At 46.8% G+C, this 17,259-nt stretch overlaps 1 protein-coding gene across 2 annotated transcripts in view; it reads right to left on the bottom strand.

The window, feature by feature from the left end:
- Positions 1-17,259, bottom strand: part of mtcl1 (microtubule crosslinking factor 1) — a 233,074-nt gene that overhangs the window by 16,212 nt on the left and 199,603 nt on the right. The window contains exons 12-14 of one of the 2 annotated variants that reach the window (XM_078215727.1): positions 14,458-14,534; positions 7,172-8,723; positions 604-662 (exon numbers count right to left, since the gene is read on the bottom strand). In XM_078215727.1, the coding sequence (XP_078071853.1) occupies positions 624-662; positions 7,172-8,723; positions 14,458-14,534 (1,668 nt within the window). In that variant the 3' untranslated portion in view covers positions 604-623. Of the gene's footprint in view, positions 1-603; positions 663-7,171; positions 8,724-14,457; positions 14,535-17,259 lie in introns of those variants that run through there. The other variant, XM_078215726.1, reaches the window with a different exon arrangement.

Raw genomic sequence — 17,259 nt, forward strand, 5'->3', positions numbered from 1 at the left:
AAACCTCCTGCTCCTCACCTTGAAGCTATGTCTCCTTGTGACTGATCCTTAAACTAAGGGGAACAGCTGCTCCTTATCCACTCTGTCCATGTCCCTCATAATCTTGTCCACCTTGATCAGATCACCTCTCAGTCTTCTCTGCTCCAACGAAAACAACCCAAGCCTATCCAATCTCTCTTCATAACTTAAATGCTCCATCCCAGGCAGCATCCTGGTGAATCTCCTCTGCACCCCCTCCAGTGCAATCACAACCTTCCGATAATGTGGCGGCAGATGCCTCATGTGCTTAATGAAAGACAAGTCACCATTGCTTAAAGAAGAACACTCCAGGTTTCAGAGATTTAACTGGTAGTGTTGTAAGACACTGCGCCATCTATACTTTCTCTTCACCCCCAACTTAAGTCAAAGCCACTCGAATCTCATTCCTCTAAAACTGCATAGCTGAGAAGGTTTGATGATGATAAACTTGATCAAAGAATGTAAGATCCAGTTTTAATGTAACAACACAGATAACTCATTTTTAAAGTAAAACCGAAGATCTTTCCGCCAATATTTATGAAACGGATAGTTCAAAAGTCGCTACGGTTGTTAACAAGAAACTTACAGCGGTGAGGCAGGCAGGGTTAGAGTCCCCAGGGGGTGGTTAGTAAGAGAGTTTGGCTCTGGACAGAACAGACAGGAGAAGATAAGTAAGACAAGATAAAGAGCAAAAGTTACACATTGACACAGTTGTTATTGAACAGAAAGACTTGCATTTTTGTGTGGCACCTTCCCAAAAACATTTTAGTGCCAATGAAGGACTTTCAGGGCAGAATCTTCCTGTCCTCAGGAATCGTAACGGGCGGGGGCGGACCGTGCAAAGTCTGTGGACCTCAGGTGGGATTTTCCGGTTTTGGTGTGAGCACAGCCGGAAAATCCCGCCATCAACGTGTAGTCACCGCTGTAATGTAGGAAATGCAACAGCCAATTTGCACACAGCCAGCCCCCATAAACAGCAACTGTGATAATTACCGGATAATCTGTTTTATTGGGGGGGGGGTCTTGATTGAGGATTAACTATTGGCCAGGCCACTGGGGGAAATTCCCCAGCTCTTGGTTGGAATCGTGCCATGGGATCTTTTACATCCAACTAAAAGGGCAGCTGTGACTCCATCCAAAAATAAAAATGATACCCCTGACTCTGCAGCACTCCCTCAGAACTGCACTGAAGTGATTTTTGTGCTCAGGTGCCTGGAGTGGGACTCGGACTGACAACCTGCTGACTCAGGAGTGAGTGCAGCTGAGCCCACAGCTGCCAACCGGGATAATGATAACAGATCAGGTTCTTGAAGGTTACGGGTAGCAATATTGCAGGACACTCTCCAAATAGATCAGTCATAGAGGAAGAAACTGATACTCGTACAACATGTCAGGGCTGGCAAACTTTCCTCAGTGACCCGGTTACAAAATGGGAATTTGGTTTAGCTCGTTCAGAATTCCGTGGCATCTGGTGCTAATTGTTCTCTAATCCAAAATCAATTGGCAAATGGAGCATCTGGTCTGGCCAAATTGCCTCCGATCTGCTGCTTTAGATGCGATGAGGTTTAACCCATTTACTGTGGATCTCGAGACCAAAACAGAATGGAAGATCTCAACATATGTGCACTGTGCATAGACCACCGAGTTCATACAACAGCTCGCATCGATCTAACCACAAGTAATATAAACCCACAGATTACATACCAACGAGTATAAATCAAAAGGAAACAGCTGAAGAATGTTGATTTGATATATAATTACATATACAAGTATATCTACAAATATAGTAATGCAAATCATTTCAAAGGTTTTCCTGTCTTCATTGTTGGTAAGAAAATAATTGGTTCAAGATGTCTCAGTCCAGAGATTAATGGCCGTCTGGTGAAGCCAGTGGGGAACCTGTCCTGTTTTCAGGTATGTCCTTCATTTGTCTGCTTTTACCTGTCATCCTGCCCACTACAGTAAACTGGCTCATTCATGTGGAGAAGCCTTGTCGAAGGCACATCTACAATGCAGTTCCATTCTTCTTGTAGGGGGAAGCTGGCAGATCAAAGGACAGAGACAACCAGAAGAATAGACGGACCCACCTCATGGCAAACGCTGACTCCCCCAGGGGAAAAGATCACCATAAAAACGGACTGAGCAGTCAGCCTCGGAGACATAGAAACCATAGAATCCCTACAGTGCAGAAGGAGGCCATTCAGCCCATCGAGTCTGCACCAACAACAATCCCACCCAGGCCCTATCCCCGTCACCCCACATATTTACCCCGCTAATTCCTATAACCTACGCATCCCAAGCACTAAGGCGCACTTTAGCACGGCCAATCAACCTAACCCGCGTATCGTTTGACTGTGGGAGGAAACCGGAGCACCCGGAGGAAGCCCACGCAGACATGGGGGGGATGTGCAAACTTCACACAGTCACCCGAGCCGGGAATCGAACCCAAGTCCCTAGAGCTGTGAGGTAGCCATCATGTGCCATCATGCCGCCCACTCAGGCAGTGACTCTGAGGCTTGGCCTGGCAGAGTGCATTGGCATCTTCTATAGAAAGATTCACGACAAGAAATAGTCCATTTGGCCCAACTGGTCCATACCGTTGTTCAGGGTACACACATACCTCCCTCTACTCCTCTTCATCTAACCTCAACTTATACTCCTCATCTTTTCTCCCACTTGTGTTAAATTTGCTTTCTGTATCTATGAAATTTGCATCTACTATTCCTTGTGGAGGCGAGTTCCAAATTCCAATCCCTTTCTGTGTTGGATTTATTTGACTATCTCGCAATGGAAGCCTCTCTTAAACTTTGCGATAGTGATCCCCTCGTCCCTCCCCTTGCAAAGATAACTGACCTCTTGTCTTTCTCTCTTTTTCTGGATCATTAGTGTCAGACCAAAGCTAATGACATGGGTTCTGTGCGTTTAGAACACTTTATGAAGGTGTGGTTTGGCAGAGTTAAAGCTGCACTGGCATTTTGATGGTGGTTTCTAATTTAATATTTTAAAAATAGCTTCTCTATGTGCCCCCCGAATAAGTGTCTGGCATTTTCACAATTTTTCAAATAGTCACTACACCGCAATGAATAAAGCTTATTGGGATGATTTTAAAAATTATTTCATGGGATGTGGGCATCGCTGGCTAGGCCAGCATTTATTGCCCATCCCTAATTGCCCTTGAGAAGGTGGTCAAGCCTTCACCTTTGTGACCACTGCCGTCCATGTTGTGTAGGTACACCCACAGTGCTGTTAGGAGGGAGTTCCAGGATTTTGACCCAGCGACAGTGAAGGAATGGCGATTTATTTCCAAGTCAGGATGGTGTGTGACTTAAAGGGAAACTTACAGGCAGTGGTGTTCCCATGCACAGTGGTTTGCACTGCTGTCTCACAGCGCTAGGGATCCAGGTTCAATTCTGGCCTGGGGTCACTGTCTGCATGGAGTTTGCATGTTTTCCCCCCGTGTCTGCGTGGGTTTCCTCCAAGGGCTCCAGTTTCCTCCCACAGTCCAAAAATGTGCAGGTTAGGTGGATTGGCCATGCTAAATTGCCCCTTAGTGTACCAAGATGTGTAGGTTAGGGGGACTAATGGGGTAAATACATGGGGTTACAGGGATGGGGCCAGGGTAAGGTGCTCTGTTGGAAAGTCAATGTAGAACTGATGGGCCGAATGGCTTCCTTCTGTACTGTAGGGATTCTATGATCTTCTGTTCTTGTCCTTCTAAATGGTAGGGTTTGCAGGTTGGAAAGATGCTTTTGAAGGAGCCTTGACAGATTCATCTGGTAGATGGTACATACTGCTCCCAACGTGCTTCAATGATGGAGTGGGGTTCCGGGGGAGTGGGGGGGCGGTTGTGGTGGTAGGGAACGGATGTTGAAGGTGGTGGATGGATGCCAATCAATTGGGCTGCTTTGTCCTGGATGGGAACACTTCTTGAGTGTTGTTGGAGCTGCGCCCATCCAGGCAAATGGGGAGTGTTCCGTCACACTCCTGACTTGTGCCTTGTAGATGGTAGACAGGCTTTGGGAAGTCTGGAGGTGAGTTACTTTCCATAGAATTCCCAGCCTCTGACCTGCTCCTATAGCCACAGTACTTATAGGGCTGTTCCAGTTCAGCTTCTGGTCAATGATAACCCCAGGATGTTGATAATGGGGGATTCAGTGATGGGGGATCAAGGGAAGATGGTTGAATTCCCTCTTGTTGGTGATGATTATTTGCTGGCAGTTGTGTGGCGTGGATGTTAATTACCACATCAGCCCGAGCCTGAATATTATCCAGGTTTTTCTTCAGTACCTGAGGAGTTATGAATGATGCTGAACATTGTGCAGTCCCCAATGAACCTTATGATGGAAGGAAGGTCACTGGGCCTAGGACACTAACCCCGAGAAACTCCTGTACTGATGTCCTGGGAATGAGGTGTCTGACCTCTGAGGACCACAATTAGTTTCCTTTGTGCTAGCTATGACAGTGGCTCCAGTTATACCAAATATTAGCTTGTGGAGTTACAACAAGCATTGGCTTATTCTGTAACCCTACAGGCAGAGGACTGGCTCGCATGTCACTGGAGATGGGAGGGTGAGGGTTGGTGCTTACACTGTTCGATTTGCTCTGGAGTTTTCAAACCAAACTACAGCAAAAAGTTTGAATTGAATTGTAAATGAGGTATCAGTCTCATAGGAACATGGGATTAGAAGTAGGCCATTCAGCCCCTCGAGCTTGTTCTGTCATTCAAAGAGATCATGGCTGATCTGTACCCGATTCCATTATTCAGCTTGATCCACACCCATTTAGACCTTGGCTGACAAAAATTTAGTAATCCCAGGTTGAGATTTAAAATCACCAATGGGGCTAGCATCGATCGTTTTTTGTGAGAGGATAGTTTATACTTTTCCCACCCTTTGGGGCGGCACGGTGGCACAGTGGTTAGCACTGTTGCCTCACAGCGCCAGGGATCTGGTTCGATTCCTGGCTTGGGTCACTGTCTGTGTGGAGTTTGCACATTCTCCCCGTGTCTGCGTGGGTTTCCTCCGAGTGCTCCGGTTTCTTCCCAGAGTCCGAAAGATGTGCTGGTTAGCATTGGCCATGCTAAATTTTCCCTCAGTGTACCCGAACAGGTGCCGGAGTGTGGCGACTAGGGGATTTTCATAGTAACTTCATTGCAGTGTTAATGTAAGCTTACTTGTGACACCAATCAATAAACTTAAAAAAAAACTTGTGTGGTTAAATGTTCTCTAACTGCTCTCCTGAATGGCCTGCTTCTGATCCTGGGGTTAAGTCGCCTCTTCATGAACTCCTCAAACCAGCGGAAAAAAATTTTCTCGATCACTTTATCAATTCCTTTCAAAATCCTAAACGTTCCCTGATTACAGGTGACTAATTTGAGGCTTGTTCTCTTTCCGTTCTGGGGGTACACAGCGTACAACAAAAGCAGCACCAGAATGCCAAAACACTTCTTCACAGGGGGATAGAATAATTTAAGAACAACTTATTCCTCTGAATAATGTGACCAAATCTCAGTTGCACGGTTTTGCTCAAGAGCTAATTTTAACTCCCGTTAGCAGCTGCCTGATTTACCACCTCGTTCCTCGCTGTTCTCACTCTCTTGCAATCACTTTCTGTTCTCCAATTCTGGCACCTTTCCCTCCTACCTTTACGGCTTCCAAAAAAGTTTGAGAATAGAAATAAAGTTTGCATTCCACCCCCCTCCCCCCGCCCCCCCTCCTCACCTTCCCCCCACCAAGACTCTCCGACAGCTCAGTGATTTTACTCAGTAAATAGTTGGGTGCTGAAGATCAGAGGTCCTGTGTCTAGATTTTGGTTAGCGTTGAGGCAACTGATCTCCAGCCTGGGCGGTGATGCACTTGGCATCAGTTTGACTCTCGTGCCCTGCAGGGGAAATCATTCAGGGTCCCAATCGCTATCCAGTCACCATTGTTGGAAAACACCCATTGGTGTATATAGGATTGGGCTTCACTGTAAGGCCCTGTAGGGTTAAATCACTGGCCAATATACCATCGAACCATTGATTTGAACCATAGAATCCTTGCAGTACAGAAAGAAGCCATTCGGCCCATCGAGTCTGCACTGACTGTCCCGGCAGAGTATCCCACCCTATCCCCATAACCCCACGTATTTACCCCACTAACCTCCCAGCCTACACGTCTTTGGTTATTAAGGGACAATTTACGATTGCCAATCCTAACGTGCACATCTTTGGAATGAAGTGAATGATGGTTTGAATGGCTCCTTCCTGCGCCATAACTTTTCTATGGTTCTACAGCACCAGTGGAAATCTATCACTGTAAGAGTGAGGCTTTCACAAAAGGAAGGGAGAAAGAGTATGAAGTATATCGACACATGCTCAGTCCAAAGTGAGATGTGTCAGTGGGGCTACTAGATAAAGGGCATGGCAACAGGGATGAAGAACTGGCAGTGCCAACCTCAGCAACAGCTGCACGGTTTTCAGTCCAGGGCAGTGTCACTCACCACGTGGCATAACAACGAAGAAGTCCCAGTATGGACACTGCGTAAAGCACTGCCTCACAGCATAAAGCGGGCACTCAAGTGAGATCCAAAATGGAAATTACAAATTTAGCCAATTCGTGGATTCCCCCACGGATTTTGGTATGAACCGCATTCACCATTAAATAGCAATTGCATCGCAGAGCACACCAACTCCAGGATGGGTTCCAAAGTTACCGTATTGTCATCAAAATCCTTGGAAACGGTGACCGGAGAAGATACAATTTTGTTCTTACTTTATTGGCCAACACTTTGGTTCGGCAGGTGGAAAAGCCGCTTGCTTTGTTTGGCATTTGGCTCACTTATGGCTCACTTAAAATTCCGGGTCAGCTTTGGAACCCGGGACACACTCATGGTTCCCCCATGAACAAGGCAACAACTAGCTTCATCAGCAGCCCACAACTCAGTGAACCCAATCCCTCACACTCATAGTGTTGGGACTCAGTTAAATGTAACGTTTTAAATAAAACCCCTGGCACCGAATTGGATGGCTTCCCATCACCTGTAACAGCTTGCAGCCACAGTTCCTCTGCAAAGCACCCAGAAATATAGAGAGTTTTTTCATGATTAAAGTTTTGGTTTCACGACAAACCGCACGCTCTGTAAGAGTTCAGACAGGGTATGGATGAAGAATTACCTCAAGGGAGCCAGGGGATGCTCCATTTTCATCATCTGTCTTTGTATCATCGCTGGCAGGTTTCTGCTTGCTCTTAGCTGGACTTTGTTCCTCACTAAAGGCCTGTTCAATGAGTTGTTTGTTTAAGATCCCAGCAGGGTTCTCAGGAAGTGTGTACCCAGGAGAAAGAGACAGTCCCTGCCTCGCAGCCGGATCCTCACCGTCTCCTTCCACCTCCGATTCGATGACCATGACGGGACTTGGCGATCTGCCTCGGACAGTCTTCAAAAACTCCTGAACCAAGACATAATTTGACCTGGGCTCTGAGGGCTTCGACCGGCTTAGGGACCTGGACAACCTCTGGACAGTGTCACAAACTATCGGCGTGTGATCGATAATATTGAACAAACTGGAAAGGCCGTCATTAATGGTGGTGTGGACTGGGCTGTCTCGGGTGGTGGTCGATCTTGCCCAGGCTGATTCGTTGAATCCCTTCTGTGGGTTGCTGGGCAGGATTCGGTCTTTGGGCTGATCAGGTTTGATTGCCGTTTTTCTTTGCAGCTTTGGCGAGCCATATTTTGGGGAACAGCACGCGCGTTCAAACTTCGCCTGCATCTTCTCAACTCCGGGCGCCACCTGTTTGCTCCGCAAACTTCGCGAGGGCGACGATACTGGAGTGGAGCCTCCCTTTGGTGTCAAACACTTGTGCGGGCTGCTGCTGATGCTCCGGAGACACTCTGTCTGGAGACCCACACTGATGGTCTGGGTGGTCTGCGTCCCGGTACTTGTCATACCATTAGTCTGGCACGCAATGTCTTTGAACTGGGGATCGACTGAGTTAGAACGTATTCGGCTTATGACCGAATGCGCTACTTCCTTCATGTCGTCACTCATGTTGCCAGATATTTTAAGGTCATGCAGGGATGAAGCAAAGCCAACGGTACTACAGATTGGGTGCTCCATGGGACGGTGTCCCCCCTCCAGCAGGTCTTTGTGGTGCTTGCCAATGTCACACGGCCATCGTCCAAACACGTCAGCTGGCCCGCCCTTTGGCTCAACCACATTCCCATTGGATTTGATCTTGGGAAAGGCATAATCCGAATCAACTACTTTGGTGCCATCTTTATTAGGATGTGGCGACCCGTCAAACCTGCGGATAAGTGGCGGGCTGTGGTAGAGTCGCACTCCCATTTTATCCGGAGCCATGCTGCTCCTCTGTAGCTGCTTTTGAGAGTAATCTTGGCCGCTCGTTGTGTTGGTTGTCACGGTGACGCTGGTTGTGAGGTACCAAGGGGTGGCCTGGAAAGGTTCCAGGGGTACACCGCTCACCATTATCTCACTCTCCGTCCTTTCTGGCCAGGCCTCTGTTGGTTTCTCTCTGTTGGTGTACTCCCGGGTTTTCCTGCTGAACTCTTCGATGTACTTCAGGTCATCTGGAGACAATGGTGGGGTCGCCTCGTCCTTGGCGATGTCTATCTGTAGCTCGGGGCCACTGGATAAGTGTTTCTCAGGGAGGAATGGGGAACTGTCCATTAAACGTTGGAACTCTGACATGGAGGAAACCGACTTTGCCCTTCGAATAAAACAAGAACATTGTTATTGTGTCGTAGGAATTAAACGTGACACTGCACAATCAAAACAATAACTCAGACAAACTTGCGTCACTTCACACAGTCAAGCTCTTTGCATCCTCTGCTATGTGTACAAATGTAGAAGCCACAGCCCGCAAGCAGGATTGAGGTGAAAAGATCATTAATCTGCTTTATTTTGTCAGTACTGGTTAAAATAGGAATATTGACCGATACTTGGGGAAAGCCCCCTGCTCCGAATACTGACACATCATCATTACTGCCCAGCCAATGGAAAAGATGGTCAAGACCTTAGTTTAGCATCTCAACCAAAGGATGGCACCTCTGACAAGGCGGCATTACTGCACCGGGGCATTGGTGATTGTGGCTCTAATTCCTGGTGTGGATCCAAAATCCACAACCTGTATATAGGCGAGTGCTTCCAATTGACCCAAGCTGACAGAGGAATATATATTCTCCCCCTGTATCAGGACCCTGTAGGATAATGATTCATGCTGGGTTACAGGTAAGCGGGTGCTGTTAGCTCTTCAGAACTACACAAACCTCAATCGTCATGCATGAACCTCTACAGTATAGCGTACATGGAATGTACAGCACTGAAGCAGGCCATTACATAGAAATATAGAAAATAGGAGCAAGAGGAGGCCATTCGGCCCTTCGAGCCTGCTCTGTTATTCACTATGATCATGGCTGATCATCCAACAGAATAGCATGATCCCACCCACCCCCCCCCCCCCCCCCCCCCCCCCCCCCCCATATCCTTTGATCTTCTTAACCCCAAGTGCTATATCTAACTCCTTGAAAAATAAAATGTTTTGGCTCAACTACTTACGGTGGTGGTGAATTTCACCGCTCTCTGGGCGAAGAAATTTCTCCTCATTTGTTTCTAAAAGGTTTACCCCTTGTCTTCAGACTAGGGCTGGACACCCCGGCCATTGGGAACATCTTTCCTTCATCAACCCTTTCTAGTCCTGTTAGAATTCTAATTCATCCTTCATCCTTAAACTTTCTCTTTTCTAGAGCAAATAATGGAGTCAATTGTGTCCTTGTCATGCATTTTCGTTGGGATTGGGGTGAGCAGACATTACCTGATTTCTTGCTTTCCTCTTTGTCTAACCCAGAGGTTAAGGTTTTGATTCAAGTTTTTTTAAAATCCAATTCAGTCCAACTAAAGTTCAATTCAAAGTCTCAACAAGTGAGACATTCCCGATCCAAGCTCACGAGACAGGCTCACCACTTCCTGTCTTGGGCTTGATCTACATGATCCAAGCTGATTGGAGCAGGCATTGCACCTTCTCCAAGGCTTGATCTCATTTGCATCTTAGCCAAAAGGCCCAGATGCCGCTTTACAAAATTGCTTCAAATGAAGCCTCAGTGTAACCTCATTGACTTCAACCAAGTGCAGGACGCCAATACTACACCTGGTCTTAGCCAAAAGGCCGAGAAGCTTTGATTCAAGCATCCCTGCAGCTACCCCACTGACTAAATCAACATACTCTAGTAATCAAACCGAAGATCTTATTCGCTTATACTTGTGCTGAACCAACTGAAAAGGAGGGGTATGGGTGGGGATGTGTGTGTAATGGAGGGGGGAGCTGCAGTAGGAGGTAGGAAGTGTGATAGTTGTTGAGAACCTCCACTTATTTTAAACAACATTAGGAGAGTGATATTGTCACTGGGCTAGTTTTAAAAAAAATTCATTTATGGGATAGGGGCATCGCTGGCTGGTCAGCCTATATTGCCCATCCCTAGTTGCCTGAGGGCAATTGAGAGTCAACCACATTGTAGTGGCTCTGGAGTGACATGTAGGCCAGACCAGGTAAGGACGGCAGATTTCTTTCCTAAAGGACATTAGTGACCCAGATGGGTTTTTCCGACAATCGACAATGGTTTCGTGGTCATCAGTAGATTCTTAATTGCAGATATTTTTTTACTGAATTCAAATTCCACCATCTGCTGTGACGGGATTTGAACCCGGGCCCCCAGAACAGTAGCTGAGTTTCTGGATTAATAGTTTTGCGATAATACCACTAGGCCATCACCTCCCCATAGTAATATAGAGATCCAGGATATAGCTTTAGGGACCTGGGGATAGTGAAATTTGAAATCAATAAAAATTAGGAATAAAAAGTCTAATGATGGCTATAAACTGATGGTCTTAAAAACTCATCTGGTTCACTAGTATCCTTTAGGGAAGGAAATCTGCCAATCTTACCTGGTCTGGCCTACATGTGACTCCAGAGCCACAGCAATGTGGTTGACTCTGAAATGGCCCAGCAAGCCACTGAGTTCAAGGGGCAACAAATACTGCTTCAGCCAGCGGTGAATGAATAAAAAAAAATAACTCCCTCCATTTGACCTGGAATTAATGTAGATTAATGCAGATTTTGGGCGGCACGGTGGCACAGTGGTTAGCACTGCTGCCTCACAGCGCCAAGGACCCGGGTTTGATTCCCGGCTTGGGTCACTGTCTGTGTAGAGTTTGCACATTCTCCCCGTGTCTGTGTGGGTTTCCTCTGGGTGCTCCGGTTTCCTCCCACAGTCCATAGATGTGCGGGTTAGGTGCATTGGCTGTGCGAAATTGCCCCATAGTGTCGGGGGGGCTAGCTGGGTTAAATGCATGGGGTTATGGGGATAGGGCCTGGGTGGGATTGTGGTCAGTGCAGACTTGATGGGCCGAATGGCCTCCTTCTGCATTGTAGGATTCTATGATTCCATTGAGCACTAAGTCTGTCAGCTGGATTCATGTTTTGGCATTCAGGTCTGGAATAAGGCTGGAATGTAAACCTCTTTTCAGATCTAAATATTATCTTCCCCAATCTAATCACAATGGGTTGAATGGAGTGAATGATGACAGGAACACTTGAGATGGAAGAACCATCTATTGCTTCAGCTGCTGTCAAAGAAATGAGACAACCCCAAAAATACATTCACCACAAATACACTTTATTTTCCCTTACAAATATTCAATATTGGTGGACAGGAAAAGACCAATTAATCTGTCAAGCCTGTCTCTTTCTCTCAGCTCTTTCCCCCTCTCTTCAGGAAGGAACTGATTCACGGCAACTTCCAACAGATTCTTGATGTGAACATTATTACTAATTGAGTCGAGAAATCCTGGTATTGGATGGGGAAGGGAGTGGAGTAAATCCCCCAATTTCCCCCAGAGCTGGGATGGCCACTTAAGTTTAAGTTTATTTATTATTTGTCACAAGTAGGCTTACATTAACACTGCAATGAAGTTACTGTGAAGATCCCTAATCGCCACACTCTGGTGCCTGTTCGGGTACACTGAGGGAGAATTTAGCATGGCCAATGCACCTAACCAGTACATCTTTCGGTGGGAGAACATAAGAACATAAGAAATAGGAGCAGGAGTAGGCCATCTAGCCCCTCGAGCCTGCCCCAACATTCAATAAGATCATAGCTGATCTGAAGTGGATCAGTTCCACTTGCCCGCCTGATCCCTATAACCCCTAATTCCTTTACCAATCAGGAATCCATCTATCCGTGATTTAAACATATTCAACGAGGTAGCCTCCACCACTTCAGTGGGCAGAGAATTCCAGAGATTCACCACCCTCTGAGAGAAGAAGTTCCTCCTCAACTCTGTCCTAAACTGACCCCCCTTTATTTTGAGGCTGTGCCCTCTAGTTCTAGCTTCCTTTCTAAGTGGAAAGAATCTCTCCACCTCTACCCTATCCAGCTCCTTCATTATCTTATAGGTCTCTACACTTTCCCCCCTCAGCCTTCTAAATTCCAAAGAATACAAACGCAATCTGCTCAGTCTCTCCTCATAATCAACACGGAGGAAACCGGAGCACCCAGAGGAAACCCATGCAGACACGGGGAGAACGTGCAAACTCCACACAGACAGTGACCCAAGCTGGGAATTGAACCTGGATCCCTGGCGCTGTGAGGCAGCAATGCTAACCACTGTGCCACCGTGTTGCTGCTTCAAATTAAAGGGGAGGGTTAGGTGGTTGTGCCAGGTGAGGAGGGAGAATGGGATTCTTCAAGAACCTCAAACATCAGGGAGTAAGATTTGTGAGGGGCTAGAATATGCATTTATGCTCCCCTAGATTCCACCAAAATCCATAAAACCACTCAAGCAGCCTCCAGTGATCCCTTTATGTTCCGCTGGTTAAACTACCCTGTATAGAGTTCCACAGGGCGTGGGGTGGAGTAATCCCACAGCACAGGCTGGTGTCCTGGGGCCAGGGTTTCAAATCCCACCATGGCAGCAGGTGGAATCTAAATTCAACTGATAATCTGGAATAGAAAATGTAGTCTCAGCAAAATCATTGCCAACTGACGGAAAAACCCATCTGGGTCTCTAATCTCCTTTAGGGAAGGAAATAAATTAATCACAAATATACTTTATTTTCCCTGACGAACATTCAATATTGGTGGACAGGAAAAGACCAAATAGTCCGTCAAGCCTGTCTCTTTTACTCAAAACCTCCTCCCTCTCTTCAGGAAGGAAATGATTCACGGTGACCTACAACTGCTTCTTCATGTGACCATTGTTGCTAATTGAGTCGAGAAACCCCGGTGGTGAAAGGGGACGGGGAAATCTGCTGTCCTTATCTGGTCTGGCCTACATGTGACTCCAGAGCCACAGCTATGGTTGCTCTTAGCTACCCTGTGAAATGGTGTGGCAAGCCACATAGTTCAAGGGCAACTAGGGATGGGCAACAAATGCTGGCAATGCCCACACCCCATGGAGGAATAAAAAAACGCAAGCCCAGCAAACGTTATCTATTTGAGTTCTAAAATGGTATAGAACTTCTAAGTATATCATGCCTGACATTACAACGGTGACTACACTTCTGAAGTATTTCATTGGCTAGAAGATACTTTGGGACACCCTGTGGTTGGGTCAGGCACTATATAAATACCATTGCTCCTTTTTCCATTTTGCCTGCTGTTTGTGGTGGCAGCTGTGGTGGTATCAGATGGTAACCATTTCCCAGCTGGGACTAAAATGGAAACAGGATAAAAGTCAGAGGCAGCAAGGTGGTAATTCATTCGTTTTTTATAGCGTTCTTAATCTTGACAGGATTTTTTGACAGCCCCATTTTGACAGGATGGTGGAGGAATCAATTAAGAATCTGAAATTGTAAAGCTGGTCTCAGTAATGATGACCTAGTGGGTGCTTGTGTTTTACCTTACCCCATACAGGGCATCCCAGCTGAATCCATTGAGACGGCACGGTAGCACAGTGGTTAGCACTATTGTCTTGCAGCTGGCTTCGATTCCCGCCTCGGGTCACTGTCTGTGTGGAGTTTGCACGTTCTCCCAGTGTCTGCGTGGGTTTCCTCCGGGTGCTCCGGTTTCCTCCCACAGTCTAAAGATGTGCGGGTTAGGCGGATTGGCCATGCTGAATTGCCCCTTAGTTTCCCAAGATGTGCAGGTGAGATGGATTAGCCATGGGGAATGTGTGGGTTCGCGGGGATAGGGCTGAGTGATGGGCCTGTGTAAGACACTCTATCAGAGAGTCAGTGCAGACTTCTGTACTGTAAGGATTCTGATTGTATTCTATGATACTCTCACCTGATGCCTGCAGATGCTTAACTGTGGGAGTCACTGCCAGTTCATTATTCAGCCCGAGCCCAGAGCAACAGAGATGAACTGTACACGGAGGAAGAGTTAAAGATTGCTCAGGGAGCCAGCAGGCACTAATTGAACATTACGCAACAAAATAGGATCGTGTACCTCTGAAGATTTGCTTTCCGAGTCTCTTTTTCCTGGAACTCAGCCGTGTCCTTGGTCTCACATATTTCATTCAGAGCCTGTAAAATGGAAAGAAGCACTCTGCATGTTACACAGAGCTGTATTTTGTGACACTGCATTGACTCTGCACCATTACACCCTATTGTTACGCTGCCTAATATAAAAACTTCACTAATCACACTCCAGAGAAGTTTCAAACTTGCTTCAAGAGCAGTGTGTCAAATGGTATCACAAAATCCCTACAGTGCAGAAGGAGACCATTCGGCCCATTGAGTATGTACCGACCACAATCCCACCCAAGTCCTATCCCCATAACCCCATATATTTACTCTAGTTAGTCCCCCTGACACTAAGACCATTTAGCATGGCCAATCCACCTAACTTGCACATCTTTGGAGTGTGGAAGGACAATGCGGCACCCGGAGGAAACCCACGCAGGCACAGGGAGAATGTGCAGACTCTGCACAGACAGTGACCCAAGCCGGGAATCGAACCCGGGTCCCTGGCGCTGTGAGGCAGCAGTGCTAACCACTGTGCCACCGTGCTGCTCCAATCTCCTTATGAAGCAGCTCTGCAAGTGATTTACAAATGCCCAGGAGAGGCTGATCTTTCATACTCACTGAGAAACAAAGGAAGGCAGCATCACCACAACACAATGTATGTCTTTAACGACAATATTATCAGCTGCTTAGTCACACTGCATTAAATACTCAGATCAGCCGAAACACATTTCTAACTTATTATTGGGTCAGTTTAGCTTCGCGACACACGACAGCGCAGAGTCGCGGAGCAGAAACTGATAGCCAGGTTCCGCACACACAAGGACGGCCTCAACCGGGATATTGGGTTTATGTCACACTATTTCACATAAATATTTCTGCTTTTTTCCTCCTGAGTCTTTATCATGCGATCCTAGAATCAGAATTTATGTCACACTATTTGTAACTCCCACAGTTGCGTGGACCTGCAGAGTTTCACTGGCTGTCTTGTCTGGAGACAATACACATCTTTTTAGCCTGTCTTGATGCTCTCTCCACTCCCATTGTTTTGTTTCTTAAAGACTGGATTAGTTGTAAGTATTCGCATTCCAACCATTATTCATGTAAATTGAGTCTGTGTCTTATAAGTTCTGTTTGTGAACAGAATTCCCACTCACCTGAAGAAGGGGCTCAGAGCCTCGAAAGCTTGTGTGGCTTTTGCTACCAAATAAACCTGTTGGACTTTAACCTGGTGTTGTTAAACTTCTTACTGTGTTTACCCCAGTCCAACGCCGGCATCTCCACATCAGTTTAGCTTTACATTGATTACTTTGATGATATAATTAGCGCTGGAGAAACAGTTTGAAAGTTGTATTCCTCACTTCACACCTTTTAGCTCTTCGCCTGAGGCAAATGTCTAAACAACTTGTGTCGTGCATTTAACGTCACAAAGCTGTTCAAGGCACCTTAGAGTTAAAGTTTTATTCATTAGTGTCACAAGTAGGCTTACATTAACACTGCAATGAAGTTACTGTGAAAATCCCCTCGTCGCCACACTCCGGCGCCTGTTCAGATACACTGAGGGAGAATTTAGCATGGACAATGCACCTAAGCAGCACGTCTTTTGGACTGTGAGAGGAAACCCATGCAGACACGGGGAGAATGTGCAGACTCCACACAGACAGTGACCCGAGCCGGGAATCGAACCTGGGTCCCTGGCGCTGTGAGGCAGCAGTGCTAACCACTGTGCCATCCAGTTGAGTAGAGTTGGGCATCTGGCCTAAAGAGGATTAGATCAGCTGAAGGGCAGGCATATGACCCACAAGGTTGATTTTAATGAACTATCTGTAGAGCGGGAAAGATACATGAAGTGCTCGATCTTCTGACGGCACTCATTGGGTATTGTAGCTGGACCTCCATGGGGCTTAATGGAGTTTCTGCTGCAGTGTGGAGTTTTATTTGTGCCTTCTGTTCCCAATCCTGTTCTGGAGTGCTTCTCTGGCGATCTCCTTCCGCAAAACTCCTTCTGCTGTTTTTCACCAGATCAGAATCCTGCTTTTTCAATCTTCCAGGTTTTACAATTCTTCTCAAGCTTCTGTGAGATTTTAGGTTGTTCCAATAGCTGCTACCATGTTGGAAGATGTGCGCAATTCAATAAGCCTCTTGATGAGCCTTGTAAAGTTTGACAGAATGTTTTGTTAGCTACTCATTACTATGGACATATATAATAAGGTCTAAGCTAGGAGCTGTCGCTGTGCTGGGGCGGCACGGTGACACAGTGGTTAGCACTGCTGCCTCACAGCTCCAGGGACCTGGGTTCGATTCCCGGCCTGGGAGACTGTCTGTGCGGAGTTTGCATGTTCTCCCCGTGTCTGCGTGGGTTTCCTCCGGGTGCTCCTGTTTCCTCCCACACTCCAAAGATGTGCAAGTTAGGTTAATTGGCCATGCTAAATTTCCCATTAGTGTCCCGGGATGTGTATGTTAGAGGGACTAGCAGGGCAAATATGTGGGGTTTCGGGGATAGGGCCTCGGTGAGTTTGTTGTCGATGCAGCCTCGATGGGCCAAATGGCCTCCTTCTGCACTGTACGGATTCTATGATGATCTACACGTCTCTGTACAGTGCAAGACTGCCCTCTAGACCTGGGTCAAGCATTTATTTACATCACAGTGTGGCCAGTATTATACCCAATCACATGCTAACCCTTTCTATGAGCCTTACAGCTCAGTAGAACAAAGAATATTACAGCACAGGAACAGGCCGTTCAGCCCTCCAAGCCTGCACTGACCATGCTGCCCGACTGAACT

The sequence above is a fragment of the Mustelus asterias genome, chromosome 7 (genome assembly GCF_964213995.1).
Source record: "Mustelus asterias chromosome 7, sMusAst1.hap1.1, whole genome shotgun sequence".
Taxonomy (NCBI): Eukaryota; Metazoa; Chordata; class Chondrichthyes; order Carcharhiniformes; family Triakidae; genus Mustelus; species Mustelus asterias.